The 25494-nt window shown below is 36.9% G+C and overlaps 3 protein-coding genes across 5 annotated transcripts; 2 read left to right on the top strand and 1 right to left on the bottom strand.

The window, feature by feature from the left end:
* Positions 1-3168: 3168 nt before the first annotated feature.
* On the bottom strand, positions 3169-5867 carry LOC122990657. The gene is made up of 4 exons (XM_044364092.1): positions 5797-5867; positions 5282-5626; positions 4932-5150; positions 3169-4538 (listed from the first exon to the last, which is right to left on the bottom strand). Exons 1-4 carry the CDS (start codon positions 5837-5839, stop codon positions 4441-4443), a joined length of 705 nt encoding a protein of 234 aa, XP_044220027.1. The 5' UTR covers positions 5840-5867; the 3' UTR covers positions 3169-4440.
* Positions 5868-12083: 6216 nt separating this feature from the next.
* Positions 12084-14083, top strand: LOC122990553. Its single transcript, XM_044363927.1, has 5 exons — positions 12084-12549; positions 12827-13183; positions 13371-13502; positions 13639-13697; positions 13804-14083. Exons 1-5 carry the CDS (start codon positions 12513-12515, stop codon positions 13924-13926), a joined length of 708 nt encoding a protein of 235 aa, XP_044219862.1. The 5' UTR covers positions 12084-12512; the 3' UTR covers positions 13927-14083.
* A 4651-nt stretch (positions 14084-18734) lies between these two features.
* LOC122990550 lies at positions 18735-25080 on the top strand. 3 transcript variants are annotated; one of them, XM_044363924.1, is made up of 6 exons: positions 18735-18884; positions 22953-23285; positions 23504-23860; positions 24051-24188; positions 24305-24363; positions 24470-25080. In XM_044363924.1, exons 1-6 carry the CDS (start codon positions 18863-18865, stop codon positions 24590-24592), a joined length of 1032 nt encoding a protein of 343 aa, XP_044219859.1. In that variant the 5' UTR covers positions 18735-18862; the 3' UTR covers positions 24593-25080. The 3 variants fall into 3 exon arrangements, with proteins under 3 accessions (XP_044219859.1, XP_044219858.1, XP_044219857.1); XM_044363923.1 differs by lacking the exon at positions 18735-18884 and adding an exon at positions 22646-22814 and having other exon boundaries at positions 24057-24188; XM_044363922.1 differs by lacking the exon at positions 18735-18884 and adding an exon at positions 22646-22814.
* The last annotated feature ends 414 nt before the right edge of the window (positions 25081-25494 follow it).

Here is a 25494-nt window from a genome sequence, read left to right as displayed (position 1 = left end):
CTAGAAATCGTCTTTGTTGTTAGGTCGTTACTTAGGGTCGGCCTACTTGATGGAGTAGTAAACTAGGTTTCATTACGTCTACTGACGTGAGTGATTGTTTTCCAGGTATTAGTCATAATTTAAGTATCTCCATGGAAACGGGGATAAGACATGCAAAAAGTTTTTTATTTTTAGACTGAACTGCCTCACAATATGAATACATTTTGTTTATATCTTTTATTTTGTTGGTAAATGTTGTATAATCACAATATTACACTCGAGGGTGTGCTTCACCGTAACTTTTGCTTAATTGCTTACAGACCTCGGTGCAAGCACCTCGTTCCTAACTGCATCACTGACATGCCAACAATGATGGTAAAGCACACCCTCAAGTGTAATGTTTCTTAAATAGAATAATGATTTAGAACAAAAGAAAAACATTGCTATAAGTTGTCATGGTACCATTGTATACCATAAGTCATGAATAAATTGAATAAGTAACAGAAATTGGTTTGACAAATTTTAGTTTAAGACATAGAGGGTCAAAGGACGGAAAATGTAGTGTCTAATGAATTAAATTAAGTTTGAATTTCATAAATATTTCTTGCATTGTCTTAGCATCACAAAGTCATAATCAATACTAAAATTACCATTAGAAAAATAGCATTCAACATTTAAATGATCAAAAGTTTATCACACATTCATAATCTAAATAATAGTGGAAAGATCAACATACCTGTCTCTCTTTCAGTCCTTTCACAAAACAGAATATCCCCACATTGGACCGCAGCACCTCTGTAGAGCCAGTACACACTGTGCACAGCGGGACACTGATCTGTGTTTTCTTTCTTCTTGGGAAGAAGCGAACACTGAAGAGTCACTGATTCTCCCGACTGGACTGACTCCATCTCTGGACTTTGTTTCACATAGAAATATTTCTGCCATTTTCTATGATCTACAAAAACATGTCAGAGGGGTTGTATGTTAATTTATTTTAGTGTGACATCGGAACATGAAATTACTTCTAAATGTAGAATTATTGACACATGCATGACAGACAATAATGCTGAAATTAACATACTGTACCATTCACAGCCAGAAGTGTGCCATTAATAAAGCTCATTTCGTATGCTGATCCAGCTTGGCAGAAGTATGTTGCTTCATCTTCTTTGCTTACATTTCTGATGTTAAGAAAATATTGAGTATTGCTTCGTCCAACTATGAATCTTGAGTTGTTAAATTGTCCTTTACGTGTGATTTTGTTAAAAGATCCCTCAGCAACAGTTTGGAACATATATCCAAAACTCAGTTTATACCAGTAAAACAAACCGGGTTCATCCCAAGAGAATGGGCATATCAGAGTGAAATTATCACCAACTTCAGCCACAGTCAAAGAGATCTGTTGAAAAATCTCTTTAGTTTGAGTCAGACCTAAAGAAGAAAAAACAAACAATACCAGAGTTAACACATCAACCCAGATAGGACAACAATAACTTTAGAAAGGAAAACTCTTACAGAAACATTATAGCTTGACGGTTTTGGCATTTTCACACATACATTTGTACAAATAATTGTTAGCACTCACACTAACCAAACAACTGCACTTACAAGCTGTGCTAAGAAGAATCAAAACTGCCACACTTCCGTTCATTGTGGCACATCACTCTTCTTGCATAAATGATGTCTCCCCACCCAAACCGGACCTTTAGTAACAAGATGATCAAAGTCTGCAACGTAGAAATCATCCTGATTGGCTTAAGCACAAAAAATACACTCCACCCTAAATTTAGCAAAACCATGATTTTTAATGAAATTCACATGTATGTGAATATTTGTTATTTTGTTTGTTTTAATTGTTAGGCAAGTTGATATTTTTGACTGATATTTTTTTGTTTTTGATTTTATTGTTGATTTGTTTTAATTTGTACTTTCTTTTTCTTTAGCTTTACCATGTGATGCACACAGGAACAGGGAACTGGGAACAGGGAACATCTTAAAACCTTTATGCAGATAATCAGGCACAACTTTAATTCTCCTAAGCATCAAAACATGCATCATTCAAGAGTACACATGTGCCACATGCATTGCACTCCACACTTCATATTAAGGGAAGTACAGGTCATGATGTATTTATACACTATACTGCAGGTGCACCATCAGCCTAAGGTACAAATATACCAAGAATAAGTCAGCACTCCACATGTGTTTTTACCCATACATTGTAATACACTGTTCTACAATATTACACATATTGTGACAGTTAAGGATTTGTCACCAGTAAATGTAAAAATGTCTGCGTGTTCTCTTCAAACAAACAAATGATGTAATGAATAAGAAAGGTTTGCAATAATGTTTCCTTCTGATCTACCGGATAAAATAAGTAGGTCAACACTCTCAGATGGGGAGATCACAGATCAGACTAATGCTCTTGTCACAAATATCTAGGTGGGACCAGTGAATAAGTTGCACTTCCCCTTCCCTCAACAAAAACCGCCAAAGATAAGCAAACCCCAGACAACAAGAAGAGCACAGGGTGACTGACAGTCAGTAACTTTAGTGGCTCAGTGTGTCTAATCCTTCTGTACCCGTAACTACTCCTCTAAGGGGCATTAATAATTATAAGAATAACAATAATGAGGTGTTAATTCATTTGCCTGATTGAAAAGGTAGAAAAATAGTTTGAACATGACAGCAATGTAAAGTAAGTGACATGCTTTGTAGCCACATCTATTGTAATTTTGTCAAATTGGAGTGCAGAGATAAAAAATAATGATAATAAAGACAGAGGTTGGTGGAAAGGCACAGTAATAATATTTAACACAAGTTTAAAGGGGACATAACATGCCTTTTGTGATTTCCTGTCATTTATTATACTGTAATAATGTTCAAAGTCTATATTAAAAATAGTCAAAGCTCAAAAACACGGACGCTGGCCGATCAGAACAGATTGGGCTCATCGGAGGGGAGCCTTAAAGAGACAGGAGCTAAACCTGCTTTTTGAACTGTAAGTCATGCAAAGATATTCAAGTAGAGCCCCAGAATAAAAACATAGACCTGGAAATGTGCATGATACATCCCCTTTAATGCAACATTAAACCTCATGTTGACAGAAGGATATGTCACACTTGGGCTGTGTGGCGATGCAACCACACAGTGATGCGATGTAACCACACAGCCTGTACTTTCATTTGAACACAGAAATACTGGAACATGCTTTTCTCTGAACACCTCTCTTGTATGTAGGCGAATATGTGCAGGTGTCATTCAGACACAAACAGAATTCACATGACTGTCTCTTTTGTACTTGTATGGATTTTGAGTATAATGTTTCCATGTTATTTCTTTCCATTCGAAACAGGACAGTAGTTGGATTAATTAATCATCTTGCAGACACATTTTGAGTTTTGTGAGGCGTGCACATCAACCTGTAACACCCTTCTCTGTGTAGACCCAGAGATGTTTCCATGTATCTTACTAGAACCATGATTACAGTCTAAAGTGTAAATACACAATAAACAACTAATCTCGAGGAACAGCATTGATACACACATAATACATGTTGAAATGACTTTATTACACATGCTGAAACAAAGAGCTCTTTGTAGAACAGTTGGTGCAGTGCTTTATTCAGCCCATGATTGTCCCCCACTCCTATAGGGGCTTAAAGGATGATGGAGTCTTTTTCAAGATAATAGAATTTTCACCCAGGAATAATTACTGCATGATAGCATTCTCTTCATGCGTATGCGTAGATGATAACCTTACACCAGATGAAGAGTTGTCTTTGTGTTGGAGGTCCCTCTTTTCTCTCCTCCCCCTCTATCATTTCTCATTGGGTACCGTGGGGGTCTGGCAACCCGGAAGCCTTTGTTGATCCTTCCGAAGCCTTCCCTACACGCTGCTCCACCATTCCCATCTGCCTGTCACTACTCATATGTTTCATAGTCAACAAACTATTTGTTTGCATCTCAGTTGATGATGTAGTCCTTGCCTTTGAATAACTTAATAAAGACCACACACTGCAGTGACTTTAAGATGAAAGAGTGAGACACCACATAAAGGCTCACTGAACCGAAGAACGATCTTGATTGAACAGACCTGACCTTGTTACATCATAAAACAAAGCTTCTGTTTTTCATACAAGATTTTAATAGTTTAATAGTTTAATTTTCCTCACTTACTTGTGTAGTAAAAAAAAAAAAATCTAAATAGATGAATAATGTGTTTTGCGATAAAGCCAAATTTGTCATGGCACATGTTACTCATATGTAAACATCAAAGATCAATAATTCAGTCTCACAGTCTTCTTATTATGATGGTGAGTTTCAGAGTATTTTGAGCAGATGGCGTGATTTTGGGAAGTGGGATATACTCATTGACTCGTTATTGGGCAGCACCAAAGGGGTTTTTGATTGTTTAGTCCTGGTCATACCATGTACAAATGTTCTGAAGGGCCTCCAGTCACTTTTGGTCTCTTGAGCAAATAAGGATGGCAATCACAATGACGCAGAGAGCCAACAGTATTCCCAGCACAAGAATAACTGGGTCCCATTCTTGTTCTGAAATCAGAAAAAAGTCCAAGCAGACATTGAACTCTTTACATATTCCTCATCTTACATGATAAGATAGGATATCATTTAATCAGTCAACTACTACATAATTGAGGAATAGAATAATGACAAAAAACATTGCTATAAGTTGCCATGGTACCATTGTATACCATAAGTCATGAATAAATTGAATAAGTAACAGAAATAGAGGGTCAAAGGACAGAAAATGTAGTGTCTAATGAATTAAAGTTTGAATTTCATAAATATTTCTTGCATTGTTTTAGCATCACAAAGTCATAATCATTACTAAAATTACCATTAGAAAAATAGCATTCAACATTTAAATGATCAAAAGTTTATCACACATTCATAATCTAAATAATAGTGGAAAGATCAACATACCTGTCTCCCTTTCAGTCCTTTCACAAAACAGAATCTCCCCACATTGGACCGCAGCACCTCTGTAGAGCCAGTACACACTGTGCACAGCGGGACACTGATCTGTGTTTTCTTTCTTCTTGGGAAGAAGCGAACACTGAAGAGTCACTGATTCTCCCGACTGGACTGACTCCATCTCTGGACTTTGTTTCACATAGAAATATTTCTGCCGTTTTCTATGATCTACAAAAACATGTCAGAGGGGTTGTATGTTAATTTATTTTAGTGTGACATCGGAACATGAAATTGCTTCTAAATGTAGAATTATTGACACATGCATGACAGACAATAATGCTGAAATTAACATACTGTACCATTCACAGCCAGAAGTGTGCCATTAACAAAGCTCATTTCATATGCCGATCCAGCTTGGCAGAAGTATGTTGCTTCATCTTCTTTGCTTACATTTCTGATGTGAAGAAAATACTGAGTATTGCTTTTTGCAACTGTTAATTTTGACTTGTTAAATTGTCTTTTAAGTGTGATTTTGTCAAAAGATCCCTCAGCAACAGTTTGGACCATATATCCAAAATTCAGTTTATACCAGTAAAACAAACCAACTTCATCCCCAGAGACTGGGCATGTCAGAGTCAAATTATCACCAACTTCAGCCACAGTCAAAGAGATCTGTTGAGGAATCTCTGCAGTTTGAATCAGAACTAAAGAAGAAAAAACGAACAATACCAGAGTTAAAACACCAACCCAGATAGGACAACAATAATTTTAGAAAGGAAAGCGATTACAGAAATATTATAGCTTGACAGTTTTGGCATTTTCATTTTGTACAAATACTTGTTAGTACTACCACTTATCAAACAACTGCACTTACAAGCTGTGCAAAGAAGAATCAAAGCCACCAGTCTTTTGGCCATTGTGGTACATCACTCCTCTTGCATAACTGATGTCTTCCCACTCAAACCAAAGCTTTAGTTACAACATGATCAAAGTCTGCAACGTAGAAATCATCCTGATTGGCTGACGCACAAAAAATACACTCCACCCTAAATTTAGCAAAACCATGATTTTTAATGAAATTCACATGTATGTGAATAATTGTTGTTGTTGTTGTGTGTTATGTTTGTTTTAATTGTTAGACTAGATAATATTTTTGACTTTTATTTTTTTATTATTTTTGACTGTCTGAAACTACATATAGTGGGCGCATGACCAAAGGTTACAATCATGGTGGCAATCTGCACATTGAAAGAACTCCATCTTCAAGACTGAAAATTGGAGACTGTCCTCCCAAAAAAATAATCCGTAATCCGTCACAATGGATCATAATGTCAGTCATCCAAAAACAACATATAGTTATGTTTGAGTGACAAATGCCATCTAGCAGCCATAGTGATTATAATTAATTAATTAATTCGCAATGGCCATACATATCAAATTGCAGGACAACCAATAGTTGTGGAGACATTTCACTCTGAACCACATGTGTCAGTTTTGTTGTTGGAGAGACGGAGAAATAAACAGACAGCTATTAGGACAGTGGACTGTTGTAGGCTGACTCATAACTAATGGAAGTACTTAGAAACATGTTATGTTACGTAGGTATCTTCAATCTTTAATTGAGGGATGCTTTAAAAATGCTGCATAAAAACATGGTACCACTTGTCATAGCTGCATTTAATTCTGCTCCATAGATTAATTAATATTTCTTTATTCTCTCAAATTGTTTGTCTAATTCTGACTTCAGGTTGATGACTGTAACTGCACCATTAGAAGTGAGTGGAGAACTCTTATCTTCTGTTGTTTCCTGAGTCTGCTTTTGGGTCCACTTTCCAAATGGACAAACTCACTACCATTACACAAAACTCATTTAGTCTAGTGCATACATACTCAGAAGGTGGGCTCGGTCTGGATTTGGACTAAATAACATGAACAAAATTTAACTGCAACCTCACTTGGACAGCTTTTGTGGGACACATTCCTATCACATCACCTCAGCTGTCAAAGATAAGTTAGCAAAGTAGTTGTGGAGTGTAGGAGCTCCGGTCAATGAAGCTGAATTGTTTGTTCAAAGCTAGCTGATACAAAAAAAAAGAAAGGTTGACCAAAGAGACCATTGTGCTTGATTTGCAATGGCCATAATGAGGAGTGGGAACACAAAACACCACTATGACATCAAGCATGATGTGTGGAACTCATACCACAGCGAACACATTAATGAACACTTGCAGCAGTGTCTCCACCGGGCCATAGCACCTTTCTATCCTTATATTTAGTGACTTGGTGACACCATCAAGATGTCACGTCCCCCAATAATACAGAGATGCTGTTCATGTACAGAGTTCTAGAGTTTATGTAATGAAACATCATCATGTAATGCACCTTTACTGGAACTCTGATGCGGTGGAAACTCTAAGACTTGTATTTGAGCACCTCTGGTCTAGTGTCACGGCACTGTGTGAAAGCTTGTTGCATGAGTGTCTGGAAAAAAGACAACCAAAGCCGCATGCAGCAGCTACACTGACAGATGAAATGTGTGGTAGGCCGTCTCTCTGCCTTTGACCAACCACAAAGGTTGTTTACTCAGAATAGACCCGACTATGGGTATCAACAGGATATGTAGCAAGGTTAGAGTTGCAGGGGAGAGGTACAAGAGCCTCAGCAGGTGCATTTTAGTTGAACAAGCTTATGTGGTTGTTTTAGTTTTACCAGCCTGTCTACAGAATTATTTATATTACAAACTGGGTCTGAAAGTTCTATTATAAGGATTTACAGAGGGAAAAAAACAGGCACATTTTTTAGATAGGCTACAGTACACCAGTCTGTAACTGAACCAAGACATAAGAACACATTCACACTAATAACTATCACAGACCATTTAGAGTCTGTTATGAGATATGGCAACCAGCAAAGATTCAAACCCATGATTTTTTGCTTTGAGATGACAATTGAATATTTTAATCAAGCAGCACCTGGTCCAAAGTACAACTGCGTGCGCACAAGAACAGATATTTAAATGGTTACTGGGGCCTTTTTTACTTGAGCAAATTCCTTCAGCAAAAAAATATACACTCTCAAATACATATGCCACTGTACATACACTATGCATTGCACTGCTTATAAAGGACAGAAAAACTGATGTGTCAGCCAGGTCCACAACACACTGTGATAATGTTTACTGTTTCTATCTGCAGTACATCACATGCTTCGTGTCCTTTAACTGTACTTTGCACTGTTGGTCTGTAAATATGCAGAGCCTGAGGAGATCTACTGTAAGTCATTTTAAGAGGACATACTTAACACTCGAGGCTCTCTGTGACATGTATTAATAATAATGATTGAAATAACAAAGACAGTGAGATCATGATTTTGTAGCAGAACATTTACAAATGTAATATGAAATACACTGCATGTTTTGTATGGTGGAGCTACACAAACAGATAAAAAGGAATTCAGCTTGCAAAAGTTCCTTTTGAGTGATGAGAAAAAAGTCTAAGAAAGGGTAGGAGGACGACAGTTTAAGCCCCTGCTCTTGACACGAATGTCCACCAAGAAAAAAGAAACCACTCACTGACTGAAAATGCATGCCTGTATATGAGCCCTGGTGAGAAAGAAAGGAAGAAAAGACCGTTTGAACTCACACCTTATGTTGAAAGCCCAACCACAACCATGCTCAACTTTCCATGCATCATTTGTTTGAAATGTGTGAGTGTGTGTGTGTGTGTGTTTGTCGGTAAAAGACCCCATAAAAACATAAAAACCCATTCATGTATGTATGTGTGTGTGTGTGTGTGTGTGTTTGTATATATATATATTTCAGTAAAAGTCTCCATAAAGATAGAAAAAATAGTTTGTGTTTGTCAGTAAAAGTCCCCCTAAAGCCATAAAAACAAGTTTGTGTGTGTGCGTGTGTGTGTTTTTGCATGCATGTGTGTGTGTGTGTGTGTGTAAGAGGGAGAGAGCAAGTGAGACTCTGTTGTGTGTCTCAGGTGATACTACGGGAAAAGACTTTTTATTTGTATTACATTGTTACATTTCATGTGTTCATCACCTATTTCTTTAACTGTGTATGTTATTATGCATAAAGAATGACACAAGATTGTGTTGGTGAAATGATTCAACTTCATTGTAATTATTTGATTTTTGTGTTGCTGTCAAGTGTTCCTGTTATTTTTTCCACAACAGGAACTCACAATCTACACACATGTGATTTTATTACTCTAATCACTTTGCGTCTTTCGGTTACTGCCAGTAAAAAGCTTTGTGGTTGAAAGCTGTTGCCATGGTCTCTCAGTGATTAACATGTTGCATCAAAAAAAGGTCTTAGGTTCTTTATTTGTGGAGTTTGGACATTCTCCTCAGTGAAAAAAGCATTTACTGTATGACAAGTGAATCTGAAACTCTAAATTGCACATAGTATTAATATAGCAGATGACAGCTCTCCCCCACGCTGCTGTACTCTTTCAGCTGACGTGTTTTGATAATGCCTGACAGGTAAAGTGAGTGGCCTCATCACTACCTGAATTTATCCACTCCTGGGTTATTTAAAATGGCTCCTCTGGTTTCCTTTTTGATTCAGTGTCCACATATTTATTAGGTTAATTAAAACCCCTGTTATTGACTGTAAGTAGTACAGACATGGTTGTAGGATAATAAAACATACACACTGAACTTGTGAACAAAAAAGGTTTCTAGTAAACTTTATCTCCTGTTCTGGTTTTCACCAAAAGGTGGCAGTGATGTTAATAGAGTGCAGATGGTTTGAAGCACCGTCCAGTGTTACAAAATCTCAATTCACAGATACTAAACATAGAAGGCCACAAAAACCAGACGGAGGCAGATTAAAGGGGAACTCCTTGATTCCACATCGTCTGTTTACAGGTCTTTGGGGCGTACTACTGCATATGTGAAAAAAGTTGTATAAAGCAAAGTATGATTAGTCGCCTGCTTGATGTCACATGAGGCCATTTTAAGGTTGGGGCTGAAGACTACAAGTGAAAATGAAAATAATCTGGAGGTGTGGAGTTAGAAAGAAGTGAGTTCATGAGTCCTCTGTAGCCTGCTCCTCATCTCTGCTTGAGGCTAGTGGCTCAAGGTTACTTTTACCCTCTTCGAGCACAACACACACCTGAATCTCCAACCAAACAGTCAGTGCTCGAGTTGCATTATGAATAATGTATGCTGCAGGATTTGACAAGGAAGAAGAATGCATGGAATCAAAACAATTATATCTGGTTCTGCCGCATTGATGCAATGCTAACTTGATGGAGTACTCTTTTAAGGATATTAAATATAACTTCACCTATTAGTAGCACCACCGTAACACTAGACAGACTTATTCTATGTGACGTCCTGCTTTGATTATATTCCCCACAGTAACTGTGTTTATATACTAAATCAGCGTTGCCAGATGTACATTAATGATCGTATTTGTACACTAATTTTGACCTCTGAACGATGTACGATCAATAATACCAAAAGTCCAATAATTCCAATAATGTGGTCATTTTGTGACACTTAGTATTAGTAGTTGTAATCAGTCTAGGCTATCTCATTTTAATTTTATTTCTTGGCATGATAAGGACAGTAAAATATGGATCCTACGTCTGTGTTTATAATCTCTTTGCATGTGATGTCTTTCCAGCCAATCAGACTACCCCCTTCCATGCATCATATAACTATGTCAGCAATTTTTTTTTTTTTTTTAAACAATGTGGCTAGATTTGTCGTCGGTGTCAAGAAGTAGTTGGTCTCAATAAATATGTGTTTTCTGAAAATTACACATTTACACCTATTAGTTCTCTTGGTTATGACAATAATGGTAATTTTCTTCAAAATACAATGATTTAAGCCTCTGGTATGATACTTAAACATTTTCCATCCAGCAAAGCTGACTTTTATTTACTTTGTGATACAGAGTGACAGTTGGCTGCCTAGATAACTGGAGTTGCATCCAGGTAACTTATACTTTGCCAGTTTAACTTTATTTTGCCAAGGACAGACTACTGTGCAGTCACAGTGTTTATTCACTATGATAAAGTGCAGCGAAGGTGATGAGCAGATGGTTTGCAATGAGAAAGACTGTTTGCTATGTGTGTAAAAGAACTGAAGACCATTTCTTCAGCTTGCTTAATGTTGTTTTCACTATCAACAATCAGAAATTTGTAGAAGAAAACACAAGCCAATGCTGACCAATCACAGTTCTTGTGGTCCCAAAGTGGTATCTCAGTAACTTCTGTGGTTGATACATGTATTGTACAGTCACATTTTTGAGGAGGTGGACTTTAGCTACAGTGTAGCCACAGAGCCTACATGCATAGCTGCTGCAGAACCATAAATGAATCTTATGACTTCAGCATTTTAATCAGGCTGACTTAGATGCTTGATTTGATGGCTGAAAATTTAACTTATTACTCCATCACTATATTTAACAGGCCAACAATGAAAAGCAGCACAGCTGAAATGTTAAAAGCTAAATTTAAATATTGGTCAGATCCTCAGAAACATATCATCCATAAATTAAAGAAGCAAAAATAAAGACCAGTCTCCTTAAGAAGTATGTTTATATCAGACCATTCTGCAGTAACTAATTTCCATCAGTAGTGTACAGTTCATGTGATATGATGGAGCTTCTATCTCGTTATGGTACCAATATTGTGTTTTACCTTACCCATACTGTTGCCATGCACAAATATTGTAGAAATAATTTTAAACTGTTGACAATGAACATAAAAATTGAGTTTAAAGGCTGTTGGTTTAGTAATATGGAACAATCTGCTGAGGAAAACAATGACATTTTCTTCACAAGAGAAATATTGTTTAGGCACAATATACAGTAAAGACAACAATATATTTGTTGTGTACAGTAAGTGTTCCACTGTAAGGAACCCACCATGAAAACCAAACATGAGAAAGCTGCTGGTGTTGTTTCATGTGTTTAAGTTGGAAAGTTTTGGGTAACATATTTCCACGGGGGTAGTGCAGTGAAACGCCAACATAACGAACAGCCAATCAGATTGCTCTGAAATTGTTCCCTCCCACTTAATGTGATCATATTAAAGTGAATTATCTTATGATACTGTCCAAACTGACTACTGTCTCAACTGATAAAACAAGAAAATGCTGATTGTATTTTCTATACTTCTCATGCTCAAAATTGGGCGTAAGTATATGTAGACGTCAGATTTACTCCAGATGTATTTCAAATAAATTGTCATTTTCTTGCATTAGTACATATGACATATATGAATGTATCTCTGCTGTTAATCTCTGCTCTGTTTGAATGTTTTTTCAGGATGCACCGACGATCACATCTTTGCGACAAAGACTGTTGGTGTTGGACAAAATGTGACTCTGACATGTACCCGCCAGAAATCTTGGCGATCAACAAACTTATTTTGGATCAGGCTTGTTTCAGGAACCTTTCCTGAAATTTTAGGTGGAACATTTGCCTTTGATTATGATGTTGTTAATGAGGTGACTCATCACATTACAACAAAACAAGAGCCTGGAACATTTGTTCTGCATATTAACAAAACACAGTTAAGCGATACTGCAGTCTACTACTGTATAAAAGTGAAAAAAAGCAACATGACATTTTTGAGTGGAACATTTCTAAGAATCAAAGGTAAATACAGCAAAAACAGCAACAAAAATGTGACATGTCTTGAGACTTGCAGAGTTATGTGGATATAAAATGTCATTTATAACAGCAATTTTACATTTAAATCGGCACGTTTACATAATCAACATGTAAGTCAGATTTAAATCTTTGTTTTAAGCATGATGCAGATTTTTGTCTTTTGTTTAAACATAAATAATTGTAACTTCAACACCCCCACTCTATAATGCATCCTAATCAAAATGAGTAAAACATATTTATTATTTGTGTTTTCATTTCCCAGGACCAGAACCTGATATCACTGCCATCACTCAAGACTTTCCATCTGATCCAGTCCATCCAGGAGACTCTGTGACTCTCCAGTGTTCAGTGTTCTCTGACTCTGAGAATAAAAAGTGTCCAGAAGAACACAGAGTGTACTGGTTCAGAGCTGGATCAGATGAATCTCATCTCAGTTTTATTTACGCTCATGGCAACAGCAGTGATGAATGTGAAAAGAGTCCTGAGACTCGCTCTCCACATAAATGTGTCTACAGCTTCTCTAAGAACGTCAGCTCCTCTGATGCTGGGACTTACTACTGTGCTGTGGCCACATGTGGGGAGATATTATTTGGAAATGGAACTAAACTGGACATTGAAGGTAAATTAATTTCTATATAATGGTGAGATTATTCTATCTATGTGTTTTATTAGGAATCAATCACAATCCATTTAGATCAAAAAACATCTGTTCTTCTTATCATCTTATGAAATACCATAAATTAGTTATTGCCATTTCGTAACCTTAAATTATTTATTTTATTTCTTTTTTTTTCATAAAACTTCAGTCGTCGGCAGCTGTGATTTAGAGAAGGCCAACACAATTATCTACGTGCTTTGTGCTGCTTTGGCTACAAGTCTGGTTGTAACAGCCTTCCTCATATATGGCATGAAGAGAAAATCTTGTGATTGTTGTAATGGTAAGAGAAATTACTCAGACATGAATCTATCTATCTATCTATCCATCAATCTAACAGTTTTTAGTAACAGCTATAACACCCTTAGATCCACATCAGTGCTGTGTATAAGTCATATTATTATTATTTTATAATACAGCTGCTGTTGCTCTGCAAACAAATGCTGAAACAGCCAGTGGTGGTCAGCGAAGTCAGCAGGTAAGGAATTTAAAGATAATATGTAACTTTGAAAGCATGTTTTATCTGTTTGCACGTCCTTACATTGACTTGCCATCTCACAATATTTTATGATTTATTTCCTCAGAGATATCAGGACTCATTGGTTTATTCTGGAGTAACCTTTACCAAGAAGAAAGCTGGCAAAGCAGGGAGAAGGAATGCAAAAGCAGCAGAAGAAAATTGTGTCTACACTACTGCCAGGGTTTAGAAGTTAGATTAATTCACACAAAAGATTTGTTGATTGATTCTAATATAAAGTTTTTCTCTGTCACATTATCTGTGAAAATAGTGTTTAAGTTGCTCTAGCACATGCCTTTCACCTCTGAACTCTGTCACATAATGATTTTTTTTATTTTGGATGAAAGTTTTGTGTGTCATTCTGTTTATTTTACTTTTACTTTCTATGTGCATGTTTACAAGAGTATTTATAGTATTTAGTCAAAAGTCTCCTCTTCTTTTACTTGAGTTTTGGGTAAAAGACTTGACAAATGATAATACACACAGTTTGATTTACAATAAAAAAAATGCAATTTGAAATTAATAAAGCATATAGCTTTCTACAAAAAACAATGTATGTATGAAGTATATATTATGGATGAATTAATCCTTTTTCAGTATTTCTGAATAACAAACTTACACAATTGGATAATTATTAAATTTCATTTAATATTTGCATCATGTTATTATTAATACTAAGACACTGGGCCCTATTTTTGTGGTGATGCAAAGACCAGCATAAGCCAGAGTCCTGCACCAGGTCGGGTACCTGTGGGTAACCGATCTGGTAATAGGTAACCTGCAAAAAAGTTGTGTATTGAGTACAAAATATAATTATATAAATTCATGTGAACAGGTAAAAATTAACTAAATGCAGGCGGGAAGATAAGTCTGAAATGAAAATGATTTGCTATATTTTAAACATCAAAATCAGTTGATATTATCAAGTCTAATCAGCTGCCAGGTTTTTTTTTATTGTGAAATGAGGTGGAGCATTTCAGTGGATTACAGTGAAACTTCAGAGTATGCTGCAGGCTGTTATAAGGCATACAAGTGAGCAGTCATTATAATTATTATATGCAATCATTGTTAAGTGTGTGTGCGTGTGTGTGTGTGAGAGAGAGAGAGAGAGAGAGAAAGCACCGCAGTATCTGTGACTGCGTATCTGTGTGCTCACTGGCATGTGTGGATATCAGTGAATGTGCAGTACTGCCCTTCTTGCAGAGGCACAGATTATTATTATGCAGCAAATAAAAATAAAGTACTTTAAAGCGAGTGACTGTGTAGCCCATGTGCTTAATCACAGGTCGGGCTTATATTTACGGGTCTGGGCGGGTCCAGACTTGACGTGGAGATAATTGCAGGTAACGGATTGGTTATGGTTCTGAGCTTTGCAGGTGTGGGTTTGCAAAATTGGACCTGTGCAGGACTCTGGTGTAAGCAGCACTTCGAATGTTTGATATTTTCCTGACCTTTGACCTTTGACCTTTGAACTCACTTTGCCCGTCTGTGTGGCATAGCACAATAGTGCACAGGTTGGAGGAGAGTCGCAAACAGGTGTGAGGTTCATTTAAATGAAGGAGCACAAAGCGAGTTGTTCTGTTATGGTTGGAATTTGATTAGAATTATGGCTGAAAAAGTGTCGGTCTGATGCATTCATATAAACACTGTCATCACCTTTTCAATCATTATTATAGTGCTCTTTTGTGACTGTGAAATGCAACTCTTTAAATTGTTCATTGTTATTGTGCTGACAATTCTAGTAGTGACTGTTTGGACCATATGTCCAACTTATAACAGTGAAAGAAGTTGTCCTTCTCAGAGAATAGACAATGAATAGTAAAATTGTCACCAGGTTCAACCAAAGTCAAAGAGATCAGGTGATGAACCTCTGCAGTTTGAATCAGAGCTGAAGAAAAACAAGAAAGACTTACTAGACAACAGCATGAAAACAGTGAAAAGAATACATTTTTACAAGACCTTGTTTCATATTTATTATTATCATTGCTCAGACTAAATGGTTTTCCACATCTGATGAGAATTGTACTTACACACTGCAGTAAGAAGAATCAAAGCAGCTAGATGTCGGATCATTGTGGTACAGCACTTGTCTTTCACAACTGGTGTCCTCTCACCCAGATGGAAGGTTTGGTCACAAGGTGATCAAGGTTTACAAAGTGGAAATCACAGTGATTGGCTTGGTGTGAGTGTATTTAAAGATTGAGTTAGTTATGAAGTTATGTTTTTACCTTTATTTTGTATAGTGCCACCTACCAACACACATACATAGCACAGGCACAAAGATGACCTGTGTATATTTCTTTTAAAGAAAGAGTTAAATTTCATTATTTCTTACCAGAACACATTTTGTGCTTCCTTAAGACATACTGTAACTCTTTCCTCATAAAACATTTGAAAAAATATTTAATTCATACTTTGAAACCTGTATTGTTTACAGTCATGTTTGCCAGCTAGCAGTGATCTTCTTCCTGTAGCAATACTGTGTTTCTAGCCACATTACCACCACAGAGTGTAGAATAATGTGAAACGGTCGGCACGAATGTGTAGGGGTGCCTGTAATGGAGCTAGAAATAGCAAACATGATACTGTAACTTGAAAATTATTCACACACACACAAACACAGGTGTTTTCAGTTATTTTGGCTAATTAGGCATCTGCTCAGGTTGAACCTGGGGAAGTTAAAACAATACAATGTACATGAAGTCACTGGATTATTTGAAATATTTACACTGATAAAAGTGTAACAGATGCAACAAAGCTAATAACAGAGTCACGTAGATGTCAATCAAACAGCCTTTAGACACCCACACAGATCTGAGAATCAGCCAGAATAAGTGAATTAACCTGTGTGGGTGTACTATTGGTGTGCAGGGCTTTTAATGGGAAATTAGCTCATGCATTGGAGCTATTTACTGACCCACAACAACTGGGCCTGATGGCTGCACACAATAATATCATCCTGTCCTCAGAGTAGAGCCAAAACCCCAATGACGTTTGTGGGTACGCTAGCATATAGCTTGATAGCTAATGAGAAACAACATAGACACTGACTATGTTTACATGCACAAAATATTCCGGTTTTTGCCTTCCTACTAAGCTGTTTACATGGGTAATGAAAATGAATATTCCACTAATGTTCCCGTTTACGTATGCAGGGTTTTCAAGGTTTCCCTCTGCTTCAGTAGGAACAAGAATCACAAGATCTTGCATGCAGTGAAGTAAACCAGCGAGGTGAAAAACATTAGTGAGCTGCTGTCTGATATTTATAAGTGACTGATATTATACATTTATAGTTACAGGCACATCCAGTACCTCAGTTGTCCCATGATGATTACTTCATTGCTAAGTCACTGTCAGTCAGGATAATAACCAAACCCCTCCATGCCTGTTGTGAAGAAGGTGCACTGAACACTGAATGTTCCGTCCTGAACATCTCCCTCTCATTCCTCTCCTCTGTTTGCCTTCCTGCTCCAGAACATGTCATTTTGCCTATGCAAAGGTAAACAGGGAAGAGGGCCATGTGTTGCAAACTGCGGTAAAAACCTCAATTGAGATGCATATTCCAAATGCACTGTATAATTGTCCAAAGAATGCTCCTAAATCCAGAATAATACTGGTATATCATACATCTTAATTAGAAAATGCTACATTCAGGATAAGGCCTAATTTGGAATATCCAAACGGAATATGCTGTTTACATGACCCGTATCAAATTCAGAATGATGTCATATCGGAATAATAGTGGAATATTAGTGTGCATGGAAACGTACCCAATGTTGGAGTTGGAGCTGTAAGAGGTATTTTCTTTCAGTGTATAGCAGCTGTTTTGCTTTCAGTGTTTACATTAAGTTAGGCTAATCTCATCCTGAACATGCAGTTGTGTTGTTTTGTTTGTGTAATCTATGCAAAAGTTGATGAATGGACTAATGAGCACGTCACTAATTTAATTTCAGAGGAAGAAATGAGACATTTTTAAATAACATTTACTACAGTGTAAGTGTTAGCCTGCGGGTTTGAGGGGCAGTTGCAGGGAAAAGCCAGAGGAAATGTGACCAAAACCACTGAGAGTTGCAGCAGACCTGCAGTTTTCTGGGAGAACTAAACACAGTAATGCTTATATTTGACCATAGTCCCCTGGTGATATGGTTATGTAAATCTGTGTGTCATCTCCATAACTGTGGTAACATCTTTTGTTGTTTTGCATAATCTGAGCCAGCGGGAGCCTGTAGATGTTGAACAGAAGAGGCCCCAGAATGGAGCCTTGGGGAACTCCGCATGTCATTTTTGTCCACTCAGATGTGTAAAAGTCCCACCACAGTTTTCCAGGCTGTCTAGTACTATGTTGTGGTCAACCGTGTCAAAAGCAGCACTGAGATCCAGTAATACTAATACTGAAATTCTGCCATATTCTCACACTCTGAAGTGTATGTAATTGAAGACCTTAACAAGAGCCGTCTCAGTGCTGTAGTATTGTTGAAATCCTGACTGGAAGACACCAAAATGGTTGTTGAGAGCCAAGAAGTTGTTTAGCTGTTGAAAAACAGCTTTTTCAATGATTTTACTTAAAAACGGGAGGTTTGATATGGGCCTGTAGTTGCTCATTAGTGAAGTGTCTAAGTGTGATTGTTCTTTTTTAACAGTGGCTAGATGATGGCAGTTTTCAGGGCCTGTGAAAGACACCTGAGAGAAGAGATGTGTTGACAATCTGTAGAAGATCCGAGGCCAAAAAAGCCTGTAGGCAGAATATCAAGGCAGCAGGATGAGGATTTCAGATGTTGTATAATGTCCTCCAGGTTTTTGTGGTTGATCGAATGGAATTGTGTCATACTACTCAAATTGATTTTAAGTGGACACAGGGACAACACATATCCTGCACCTGATATGGAGGCACTGACTGTCTAATTTTCTGAAATTTGTCAGTGAAGAAGGAGGCAAATTCATTGCAATCCTTGGTGGATAGAAGGAGGTGTTACAATTGTTAAATCAGCATTTTGTATGCTTTATTTTGACACAGGAAATTACCTGTAACATGTCAGGTGACTTATAAACAGGAAGTGAAAGAAGAGCATGGCTCAGAGCCGTTGTTTTTGTTAGTTTACCAATCCTCTCGAATCTGCCTGCATCTTATGCCTTTTGATGGCATCGTTGGTATGTATTGATTTGTTTTATTGTTATTGATGATCGCAGATGATTGTTTTTGTGACAATGTTTAGTTTGGGAAGTTTTATGAAGAAAGTCCATCGAGTCATTATAGTTACTGTGTCTACTCAGCTAGAACTGTTGTTAAAGTTCATATGAGAGAATAAATACAATAAATATGAATAAATAGTTGATGATATGTTAAAATACATTAAAATATAGTGGTTTACAGAAACATAATTGATAAATAAGCCATAAATACATAAAAGGTAGCGGTTAAAAAACAAAGCAATTTATTTCATTTAAGAGTCAGTATATTTACATTGTGTGTATGTGTAAGCATAAAAAAAAGTGTTTCATTTGTATTCATTATGCCTTTTGTGTGTTTTAGTTTTACTCTTTCTTACGTCATTAAACCTGTGGACAATGGACAACTGTCTCCAGACTCGTGATGTCAGGAAGGAGTTTGTCTAACTGCCAAGTTGTATCACAGCACATATAGTGAGGACAGCATAGGAGGGTTTGTTAGCCTGTCTACCGCAGCAAACACGGCACGTGCATTATTGTCGTTTTTTGCAATGATGTCAGAGAAGAAGGACCGCCTTGCATTTCTTAGTTCCAAATTATAAATGTGAAGTCTCTCTTTCTAGATGTCATAATGGACCTGAAGCTTTGCTTTCCACCACCTGCGTTCAGCTTTTCAACACTCCCTTTTTTCTATTCTGACCAGCTTGGCATTTCTCCATGAAGATCTTTTATTACCAGAGACCTTTACTAAAAATATGCAGTATAAAAACGTAAGGAGACAGTTACTCAAATTAATAAACACCTCAATCTTTCTTGTCTCACAGCACTTTGTAAAGGCACTCTGCATGTCTATCTTGAGAACAATTGAGCAAAGCCACATGCAACAGTTACACTGACAGACAAAAGCTGTGGTGGGCCATTTCTCCGCCCTTTGACCAAGCACTGAGGCTGTTTACTCAGAACAGACCTGACTGTGAGCTTCAACAGGATATACTGTAGGTGGTGAGGTTAAAACAGGACAGACAAGCTGCAAGAGGTTTCAGCAGGCAAATTTTGAAATTATTGTTTGAAATGCTCATTTTAAGTACAAATAATGTCTATAAATTGTGTTTTTAAAGGTGAAACCATAGACACATGAACAGACTTTAGCAAGGTGCTCAAATAATAATCGGGCAAACTAAACTTTCAGATCATGGTTCAAACCGACCAGGGTGGGACCAGTGAATGAGTAGCGCTCCCTCTCTCACAGCAACTACCAATGAAAATAACACCTTACATTGAAAGCCCAACCACAGCAATGCCTAACTTTCCACACGTCATTTGTTGGCCAGTGTTGACTGTGAATGTGTGTTTGTGTGTACATGTTTGTGTGTCGGTTGCCAGCAGAAAAAGAAAGAAATAACAGAAAGGACAAAGCAAGACACAAAGTACATGCTACACAAACTATTTACTGCAGGGCTTTTTTCAAATTACATTTTTTACAGTTGCCACTGTTCCTGTATCCACCTTCCTGGACACAGCATTATGTCAGGGAACCGCTGGTTTATATGTACAGTATGATAATTTTGATGTGTCGTTCAACATTTGCCAGTAGTAAGAACAATTTTTTTGTCAGACTCAACCACAAACAGAAATGCATCTTCAGACAAGTATTGCTGCAGTTTTGACCCTTTACATTATGAATCTATCTATCTTTTATTCTCTAAACATACATACAAGTAGGTGAAGGAAGAAGTGTGTCAGAAACCTCCACTTTTGTCCTTTTTTATGCTAGAGCCTGTGGTGTTGCAGTAGACTAAATTATAGTGTCAGGTGGTTTTTTCTTGTTATTGTGAATATATCCACTACTGTTCATGGGGTAGGAAGGTAGCATTTTTACTGTTTTACTGCATGTGAAAAGCTTCCTTTTATTACAAAAAACACCCTTCTGGGATAGTCTCTCACTGACTAACATGCTGCCTCATAACAAGGTCTTGGGTTCAAATCTCAATTAGTGATTTTCTCCCCTTTTTGAGCCAGAAATTCTGCCTGCAGCTGAATTAGTTTCTGTGATAGCACTGTGACAGAGTTGTGCTCTGCTCTCCTTTCACCAGCCCCCTGACTAGAATCGTCAGCTCTTCCTGCTGATGTGACTGACAGGCACAGTGGGCGGGTCATCATTGATGATGTGGAACATCTGGATTGGCTGCCTCCCACAATATTCAAGATGTCCCCTCTATCTTTGTGTATCAGTGTGGCAAATGGCTGGTTGCATATTTTAAATTGAACACAAATCAAACAGATCCATAAATCCTATTTAACTGTGTGCTACAGACATTTTTGAGGAATTTTACATTAGACCGGGAACCATAGGCCTCCTACAGATATATTTTGTGTGATTTTATATTTATTTATATTTCAAGGTTACGGGCATCAGTACCTCCTTTGAAATGAACATTTTGTCACATGGCAGCTAAGCAGGTGAATCCATGTGCAAACACAGACAGGCCAGAGATGGGGTTGGAGTGATCAGTGTTTTATTTTCATAATAGCTGGGTTAAGTAATCAGGTGAGACCCAGGGAATCCAATCCAATCTAACCCCAACCCCGGAAATGTTGGTGCCATGCTGCAGCACAAAACTATTGGCTCACCAAAAGACATCACTATTTTATGTTTACTGCCAATTAAAAGGCAACATTAGCATTTTTTATTTGAATCCTACCAATCTAAAATGCATAGCTTGCACGGTGAAATAAATACTAAGTATGATGTAGATTTTTCTGCAGTAGGTACTGAAATTAACATCCAGTGCTAATGTTCAGTTCCAGTGCAGGAAGTAGTGTGCCGTTCATGAAGAATGGTGTCTGTCATCTGCCAGACATCTGTCATAGTAGTCTGTCACCATACTGTGGTTTATTTGCCGTTATGATCATCTTTCCCTAACCTTAAACAAGTAGTTTTACTTAAAGATCCTCTCCAGACATGGAGATATATGAAGAATAGATGAATGTGAAAACAGCCTTCTAGTGTCAAACTCTGCACATTTAAGGCCGAACATCCAACTCAAGGATAAAGAGGCAAAACACATTTTTGAGTGAAGGGGACTTTAAGTTGTTGTAAATAAGAAAAAAAAAAGAACAATTGAAATCTCCAACATTAAACATAATCTTGGGTTTGCAGAATTACTCAACATCAAGGTTTTGTTTAAAAAGATATCTGAACATCTTTTGGTTTGATTTTGAGTTTGATAGGGTTAGTATAGACCAAACAATGAGCTAAATCATTCTGGAAATGGACAATATATTACCACATAAATCACAAAGAAGCACCTGCTATGTATTTTAGGGATTCTCAAAACCAGGTCTCTGGCCAATAAATATGGTAGTAATGACAACAATGCTCTAAAAATGTCACTTCTTCTGACAAATCCTTCTTTCTTGGTAGATGACCCCAGCAAGATAAAATTAAATCTAATTTATGATGATTTATGTGTGTTTCTGAAGCACCTTGACCATAAGTATAAACTGAAAAGTCCATCCAAATATTGTAGAAATCTAGATAAAATGTTATGAAGAAGAGTGTTTGAGATTATTGCAGTTCACGTCAAGATTGAATGAAATCATCTCTCATGTTTACTCTCAGTGTCAGTAATAGAAACACACCATGAAACATGAAACAAAAGCTCACTGTTGGTGTTGTTTCATGTGTTTAGGTTGGAAAGATGTTTGATATTATTTCCACTGTGGTAGTTCACTGAAACACCAACATAGCGAGCAGCCAATCAGATTGTTCTGAAATTGTTCCCTCCCATTTCATATGATTACATTAAGGCGGATCATCTTCTGATACTGTTTAAATTAGCTGCTGTCTTAAGTGAATTAACAAGAAAATGCTGTTTGGATTTTATATCCTGCTCATGCTCAGAGTTGGGCGTAAGTATATAAAGTCAGCTTTACTCCAGATATATTTCAGTTATATTGTCATCTTCTTGCAGCAATTTAGCAGAAAGCATATATGAAGCCATATCTGTTGTTTATTATTGCTCTGTGTTTATTTTCATCTTTTTTCAGGATGCACAGACAATCAGATTTTTGTGACAAAGACTGTTGGTGTTGGAGATAATGTGAATCTGACATGTACCCGCCAGACATCTGAGTACGAAGCAACCACCTTGTTCTGGATCAGGCTTGTTGCTGGAAGCTTGCCTGAATTCTTGGGAGGAACATTTAATATTGATTATGATGGTGTTGATAAGACTACTCGTATTACAGCAAAACAAAAGTCTGGGACATTTGTCCTGCGTATTAATAAATCTGAACTAAGCGATGCTGGACTTTATTACTGTATAAAAGTAGACCAACTTAAGATGACATTTTTGAACGGAACATTTCTGAGGATTAAAGGTAAATAAAACTCAACAAGCAAAGATTTCACGTTCCTTAACGTAATCATCAGTTTATCTGCTTACATTCAACACCATTTATAACAGCAGTTTACATATTTACATCTTTATGTTTCCATAGATTATATGAAAGTGTTCTTCATATATGAATGAATGTGTGTAACTGTTTTCATTAAAGTGAGTAAAACATGTTCATAATTTGTATTTTCACTTCCCCAGGACCAGAACCTGATATCACTGCCATCACTCAAGACTTTCCATCTGATCCAGTCCATCCAGGAGACTCTGTGACTCTCCAGTGTTCAGTGCTCTCTGACTCTGAGAATAAAAAGTGTCCAGAAGAACACAGAGTGTACTGGTTCAGAGCTGGATCAGATGAATCTCATCCCAGTTTTATTTACGCTCATGGAAACAGTGGTGATGAATGTGAAAAGAGTTCTGAGACTCGCTCTCCACAGAAATGTGTCTACAGCTTCTCTAAGAACGTCAGCTCGTCTGATGCTGGGACTTACTACTGTGCTGTAGCCACATATAGGGAGATATTATTTGGAAATGGAACAAAACTGGACATTGAAGGTAAATTAATTTTTATATAATGGTGAAATTACCCTATCTATGTGTTTTATTAGGAGTCAAGTACAATCCGTTTAGACCAACTATCAAAAAACATTTGTTCTTCTTCATATCATCTTATCAAATACCATAAATTATTGATTGCTATTTCTTAACCTTAAATTGTTTCTTTTATTTATTTATGTTCATAAAGCTTCAGTTGTCAGCAGGTGGAATTTACAGAAGGCCAACACAATTATCTACCTGCTATGTGCTGCTTTGGCTATAAATCTGGTTGTAATAGCCTTCCTCATATATCACATCAAGAGAAAATCTTGTGATTGTTGTAACGGTAAGAGAAATTACTCAAACATTAATCTATCAAACATTATTTAAAAACAGCTATAACATCTTTAGATTGACATCAGTGCTGTGTATAAGTCATGTTATTATTATTTTATAATACAGCTGCTGTTGCTCTGCAAACAAATGCTGAAACAGCCAGTGGTGGTCAACAAAGTCAGCAGGTAAGGAATTTAAAGATAATATGTAACTTGAAAAGCATGTTTTATCTGTTTGCACATCCTTACATTGATTTACCATCTCACAATATTTTGGGATTTATTTCCTCAGAGATATGAGAACTCATTGGTTTATTCTGGAGTAACCTTTACCAAGAAGAAAGCTGGCAAAGCAGGGAGAAGAAATGCAAAAGCAGCAGAAGAAAATTGTGTCTACAATACTGTCAGGGCTTAGGGGTCAGATTAATTCACACACCAGATTGTTTCTAATATAAAATGGGTTTTTTTTAGCACATGCCTTTCACCTCTGAACTCATAATGATTTATTCATACTGTAAAATAATGATTTTTTGATTTTGGATAAAAGATGTTTTGTGTATCATTCTGTTTGTTTCATTACTTCAAAAAAGAAAATTAATCATCATGCTGCAAAAATAACATCTAATAGTTAAACATTTAGAATAGTCTTTAGCATACCATATCTTTTATATCTTGTTTACTGTCTCAAGCTTGTGATGACACCCAAACTGGCATTTTAAAAGATTCATCTTGAAAGAGTTGGTTTGAAATGAATTAGCCATGAGGAGAGTTGCCTATTTGCCTTTTTGATCTGATCTGCATTTTTAAGGCTTGAACATCTCATATGACGCTTATCTATGAATTCCATGAAACTAATGTTTGTGTACATGTTTTACTTTAGTTTTAAATAAACAAATATGCATCATGAAATTTGAAAACTGTTGAGATTATTTGTTTTTCTCAAGAACTAAATCTTTCTCAACTTTTGAGAGCAGACTGTCTGGAAATCTGCTGGGTGCAACACTTCTCAGAAAACACACATTCTGACTGATGCTCAACTTCCTCCTATCGCTGTCTGTGCACATAATATACTGTAACTCTAAAACAAGCTAAGCTACAGACCTCTGCAGAGAGTTGGGGAGCAGTGTAAAGGCCTCTGCCTATAGAGAGGGGTGTTGCTGGATGTGGTAATCTGATCTAACATCAGAGTAAACACACTGTGTGTTCTCTCTCCTCATTTTATTTCCACTTTTCACTTTCATTGTGGAGAAATCCAGCACTGCATAGTTCACTGCCTTTGTATCCCCATCCTGCAAAAATATAATATTTGTGTGTTAA

Source organism: Thunnus albacares, chromosome 10 (genome assembly GCF_914725855.1).
Source record: "Thunnus albacares chromosome 10, fThuAlb1.1, whole genome shotgun sequence".
Lineage (NCBI taxonomy): Eukaryota > Metazoa > Chordata > Actinopteri > Scombriformes > Scombridae > Thunnus > Thunnus albacares.
Note: the sequence above shows the minus strand (reverse complement) of the source record. Positions and strands in the feature narration are given on the sequence as shown.

Excerpts from the sequence above, each read along its gene's own strand:
- LOC122990657 (XM_044364092.1), bottom strand. The coding sequence starts at position 5,839 with ATGGCCAAAAGACTGGTGGCTTTGATTCTTCTTTGCACAGCTT. Across the intron at positions 5,627-5,796 it reads GATTCTTCTTTGCACAGCTT|TTCTGATTCAAACTGCAGAG; the intron begins GTAAGTGCAGTT and ends TTTCTTCTTTAG. Across the intron at positions 4,539-4,931 it reads AAGGACTGAAAGGGAGACAG|AACAAGAATGGGACCCAGTT; the intron begins GTATGTTGATCT and ends TTCTGATTTCAG.
- LOC122990553 (XM_044363927.1), top strand. The coding sequence starts at position 12,513 with ATGACATTTTTGAGTGGAACATTTCTAAGAATCAAAG. Across the intron at positions 13,503-13,638 it reads ATCTTGTGATTGTTGTAATG|CTGCTGTTGCTCTGCAAACA; the intron begins GTAAGAGAAATT and ends TTTATAATACAG. Across the intron at positions 13,698-13,803 it reads GTGGTCAGCGAAGTCAGCAG|AGATATCAGGACTCATTGGT; the intron begins GTAAGGAATTTA and ends TTATTTCCTCAG.
- LOC122990550 (XM_044363922.1), top strand. The coding sequence starts at position 22,772 with ATGCTGTTTGGATTTTATATCCTGCTCATGCTCAGAGTTGGGC. Across the intron at positions 23,286-23,503 it reads AACATTTCTGAGGATTAAAG|GACCAGAACCTGATATCACT; the intron begins GTAAATAAAACT and ends TCACTTCCCCAG. Across the intron at positions 24,189-24,304 it reads ATCTTGTGATTGTTGTAACG|CTGCTGTTGCTCTGCAAACA; the intron begins GTAAGAGAAATT and ends TTTATAATACAG.